Genomic DNA, 5,262 nt, shown 5'->3' on the forward strand with positions numbered 1-5,262 from the left:
TCTTTGGATTAGAAATGCTAAGATTGGAGACTACAATCTCGTAATGATAAACCATTAAATGACCTCCGTACTTAACAACACTGTTTATGGCAAAAGGTTGTTGTATGCCAATAAGCACAAGCACCAATGTAGAACAAAATATGTTGAAGACCTATTGCCTTTTTATTGAATACCTATGAATCGCTAATTAAGATGTCAATTTATATACCATATAGACCTTATGCAGCTTGTTTTGCAGTAACCTTACAATAATATCAATATGGTGTGTTGAAGAAGAAACTAACACCAATCCATACTGACAACATCAGATTCAATGGCATCAATGAAAGGCTCAACAGCAAAAGTAATGCAACATTTATAGGATCCACAAAAGTAGGTTGACCACCAATCTAACCTAGCCAAGGCTGTATGGACGTGAACACATTTCTATAAGTTTCAAATATTCAAAAGCTTTTGAGAAATAAGCATCTTTTGACTACCATTACATTTGATTAAGTGAGACATTAATCTTTAATCTAACAACGTTACATAGTGAACTTTTTAATTAGAGGCAAAACAGCATACAGTCATGAGAATCAATCAACGATTAGAAGTGATAACATTGGAGACTATAATTACCCCATTTTCTTCATTCTCTAGCTTCTACTTTATGATCGAATATTTAACTTCATTATCCCTTTGTTTAAGACCATATTCATCAAAATGGCCATAGGTTCATAGATCTTCTGATATTTACAGTACTTTCGTGGTACCATTTCCTAAGGCTTGAAATCCAATACTGTAGCCACCCTTCTAGTTAGACTTCAGAAAGGAGTGAAAGTGGAAGAAGATTTAGAAGAGAGTAAAAAAATTATCAAAAGCTAAACACAATGCTATTAAAGCTCAATTAAGCAATAGTGTTAATACTTGGAATATTTAATACTTTAAAATGACTGGTGTGAACTTTTATACTTTTTTATGCATCTGCCAAAAACATGTTGCCAATGGATAGGTCATGGGTTCCAATCCAGTCAAGTCCCTTGGGGTTACCCGCTGCTACTGCAGCCAGCGGTTGATACCATTCTCCATCAAGATATTCCTAGGAACAGGGGGGAATCCCATGAAGTTTTCCTTTGTTAAAATAAATACATAAAGATATTTGAGTAGAGTTGTACTTTATTGAAATTTTCATGCAATTACCTGCCAAAGTATCCTCCACTGGAAATGGGCATCAACATGGTACACATTCAGTATTTAAGAAGAATGAACCAATTAACCATAAATTCATGGATACATAGAGCACAAGCATACGCATTGACAGTGACCTTTTATCAATGCCAACTCTTAACGCTGGTTAAGTTACCCATACTCAAACTTAGCCATAACTAACATTATAATTGACCATTATATAAATTTTCAGTCATATACCTGTAAAACTCCTAATGTTCATAATTGGCCACCCAACAAACACTCAGTTGATTACCTATATACCTTTTGATGCCCATACAAGGTGGAAATTCAAATGATGGAAACAGGTGGTAAGCACAATATGGTGCAATAATATCAACATGAATGCCCATTGCTAGACTTTGTATCACAATAGTAGCAACAAATAGTTCTTAGGATCAGGTACACAAACACGTTCACTGATGGCAGAGACAGAACTTCCAAGAAAACATTTCAAGCACTAAAGCCAAAACCGAAGAACTTGCTTTACACCAGAAATTATAGTAGACGATAGGAAATTATAAAAGCAATCAGAAAATACATTCAATTTCAAAAACCAAATTCTACACAACCAAGATTTAATAAATGCTTCATCATGCATTGGATTCAAAATCTTTAAATTCAAGGCCTTCTTTAAAACAAAGAGCAATTCAAATTTCTTCCTATCCATGTTGAATGTAAAGAAACACAAAATAATTAATCAACTTGCATGGCCTCAGATTGTTCAGAAATGATAATAGATGTCCCTGCCTCGGAATCCACAGTAAGAATGGGCTCTTCCAGGGAGAGTTTCTGTTCTTCCACTGCATTTCTTAACTCTTCGGCTAAGTTCCTTTGCTCTTCATCTATTGTATTTTGCAATTCATCAACCTGAAAATAACAGCCCCATAAAATCCTTAACACCATTATACTATACAGAAATTCAGTTATTATATAATTAAGATAGAAAAGATTTCAAACAGCCATTGTCGATAAAGAAAAAGATATTAAAACAGAACAAAAAAATCTATACCATATTAGTTCATGCAAACAGAATAGTAGTTACTAACCACATGTAAAAGCAGTGAAAACTGCTTCTTTCGAAGGTCAAGAGTCCTTGAAGCAGCTGTATTCTCTGCCTCTAATGCAGCAATTTCTTTCTCAAGTTCCGATATTACTTTCTGGGTCTCCGAACGTGGTGGTTGTACTGTAATTAATCTTCTAATTGCTTCACACTCTTCTTTATGCTGCCTTTCAATTTTGCTCTCTTCAAGCTGCTTCTTTAAGTCCTCTATGTCTGATTGGGCCTTTATCCAGGCTCAACACATGTCAGAAATTATACGTGGTGCACAAAACAGCACTGATATTTACCAACACATCTCAATGTATACCTGTAAAATCTGTTGACTAAGTTGTTCCTGCAACTCATTGAAGTTGTCCTTCTCACGTCTATTCGCATCAATAACTGCTTTGGTCCTTAGGAGAGGCAGTTCAAAAGTCGTTATCTCCTGTAAAAATGATTTGTAGAGCTTCTCACACTCGGTGTAATTGTCTGTGTCTTTCTCGATTTCAGTGGCAAAAGCAACAAACTTCTTCTGAAGCTTCTTAAGAGGGGGCTCACCCCTGGTTGTGGTTGTACGTGTAAGAAGTCTCTGTTTAATAACAAGATCATCCTCACTAGGACTTATAGCATAATGAACAGCCACCTCCTCTCTTCGTCCAGTCAACTTTCGTCCTTTTGCTGGCAACTGGCCACCTGATAATTCAATTACACAACCATAGGCAAAATTCAGACATCCTTACGGGGCTGTCTTTTGCCCCGGAGGAACAATTGAAGGGTAATTTGCCAAAATCAAATTAGGAACTTGCTCCAGAAGGTTATGTATGGTTTCAAGGAATGTTTTTTGGTCTATATGTAATATCAGAATGTAAATCTCCCTGCAAACTCGGGGATTCCATCTCTCTGTAACTCCCCTATGCACTTTGGCCACAGTTTTTTATAAATAAATAAAAATTCCCTAGTGTTTGTCAAAAATAAAAATTAAAACAGCATACCTCATGGGAATTACTGACTGTTATTTCTCTAGTGATTCGTCTGCAGTAATTCCCCATTGATAGCACTTCTGATCTATATTTTGAGGACAACAACCCATGTTTATGCTCATCAAACAGGAACGCATTCATATTCTTGTACCAAGACAAGGGGTTTAGGTTCATAAAGGAGTTTATCATATGCAGGGAGGATAAAGGCTTCACCTGCCCTATCAAAGTAAACTTTCCTTCCTTTGGATAAAAATCAAACATTACACGTTCTATCATAAAGTCAGACACATGGATTCTTGTTGGATGTGGGTACGGTATTTAGATCTCCTTCTAGGATCTAATTTGAGTTTGGATGTAGGATTATATGCTCTCTAAGTAACAATAATCCAGATTCAAGCCCACAAAAGTAGGGTTTCCCTTTTTTATAGAATAAACTTTAAAAGAAATAGAAAATGAAATTCAAAATTTTAAATTTTAATCTGACCTTGAGAAGAGGGGAAATGGTGCTAAATCACATCCTACAAGAATGGACAAAATATAATTTAATCTCTTGAGATTTACATTGATTTAAGCTTAAGAATATTTCGTTACAGAGTTCACTACAAAAGAATCACGATTAAGTGTCTATTAATGCCTCTTCACACACACATAAATAAAGATAGTATTTTAATGCAACTATTTTTCGTTTGAGCAATGTTCTGTTGTAGTTTAAATCAACTAAATTTGGCTCCGTTGACAGAATGTAGCGTCTTCTCAAAGTAGCTCAAACCAAACTTTGAATAATTTATCTATCCATGCTTCAATTTGCTCTGTCAAACTGTGTTATTTATCTCTTGAACAAGCACCTGTTCAGTACAAATTCAACAAAATTCTGGCCATTTTGGGAGATCTAAAAGTCTTTTTAGAATAGCTTAGCACGAACTTTGACTAATTTAACCTCTACATTTGCATTTACTCTCTGAAAGTATTAATTTAAATTTACCTGGAGCAACAGGACGTTGCAATAAAACAATCGACTCCGAGTTTTGCTTAACACTAGAGGGTTTTGAAATGGTGTATAGGTTTTGTTAGGCAGAAAGAACAAGCATTCTTAAAATTGAAAAGCGGCTTGAAATTAAAATCATACAGAACAATTTACTTACCCTGATGCGCTCCGGCGCTGGCCATTGCTGTGAAATTTTCCGCAGTTCTCTGGAAGCTCCGTTTACTGACGTTCAATCATATATTGAAGTGATTGTCATAGCATTGCTGCGAGTTCTTTTTAAATTTGAGCGCTGGGTTGCAGACTGCATTTGGTCCTTCATCCGATGACCATAACAACCTACTTCATCCGTCGAAGCCCCCTGAGCCTGCTCGTGGTCACCGGTCAGGAAACGTCGAAACTTTTTCAACCGACACCTTGATGCCTCTACAAAACCACCTGAAACAGAATTCTCGCCTTCAAATTTTCTACTACTACTCGGAATACTGGTCTTAATCACATTACTAAACTTTATCCTTTTTGGGGGAATATAATGCTTCCCTTTATTTATTTAAAAACATGTAATACATAAGGCAGGGCAAAGCATCGATTGCCAATATTTAATTTACGTTTATAAAATAACAATAAAAATATAAAATTCAAACTTAAACCGTTACATAGGACCAACATTAAAAAAGGACCAGCATAAAGAGACTATAGAATATAAACTAAATCAAACTTAAGGAGCTTAGCTTTCTCAAGTTAAAGAGGAGGTGGCGAACTATCATGCTCTTAACTTCAAGTCTAACATTTAATATGCTATGTGGCGAGGCCTACTACCAAGGTTGTGTGAGTGTTGAACCAAGTAGGGGTGAACCTTCAAGGCAACCCAACTCATAATGTAAGGAGTCACTCCCTAATTTTCTAACATCCAACATCCATTTAAGATGTGCCAATACAAGGTCCACCTTATGCACTTAGATGTATAAGTAGATGTATAAGTAAAGGAGGATACATATTAGAGTTTCATCATACCAAAGTGAATTTATCAAAATAAGCATTCTCAAAAACAT

General features: G+C 35.7%; 1 protein-coding gene across 1 annotated transcript; it reads right to left on the reverse strand.

Annotated features, from left to right (window-relative positions):
* Positions 1-1,783: 1,783 nt before the first annotated feature.
* Positions 1,784-4,725, reverse strand: LOC149159147 (THO complex subunit 7A-like). Its single transcript, XM_089436409.1, has 4 exons — positions 4,371-4,725; positions 2,577-2,941; positions 2,256-2,492; positions 1,784-2,076 (listed from the first exon to the last, which is right to left on the reverse strand). The coding sequence occupies exons 1-4, from the start codon at positions 4,393-4,395 to the stop codon at positions 1,903-1,905; spliced, it is 801 nt and encodes a 266-aa protein (XP_089292535.1). The 5' UTR covers positions 4,396-4,725; the 3' UTR covers positions 1,784-1,902.
* Positions 4,726-5,262: the final 537 nt, after the last annotated feature.

The sequence above is a fragment of the Pinus tabuliformis genome, chromosome 5_2 (genome assembly GCF_031772625.1).
Source record: "Pinus tabuliformis cultivar Carrire ecotype Pingquan chromosome 5_2, CPIR1, whole genome shotgun sequence".
NCBI classification, from domain to species: domain Eukaryota; kingdom Viridiplantae; phylum Streptophyta; class Pinopsida; order Pinales; family Pinaceae; genus Pinus; species Pinus tabuliformis.

Coding starts and splice junctions, on each gene's coding strand:
- LOC149159147 (XM_089436409.1), bottom strand. CDS start 4,395: ATGGCCAGCGCCGGAGCGCATCAGG. Junction 2,942..4,370: donor CAGCGCCGGAGCGCATCAGG/GTAAGTAAATTG, acceptor TTGAATTATCAG/GTGGCCAGTTGCCAGCAAAA. Junction 2,493..2,576: donor TTAGTCAACAGATTTTACAG/GTATACATTGAG, acceptor GCCTGGATAAAG/GCCCAATCAGACATAGAGGA.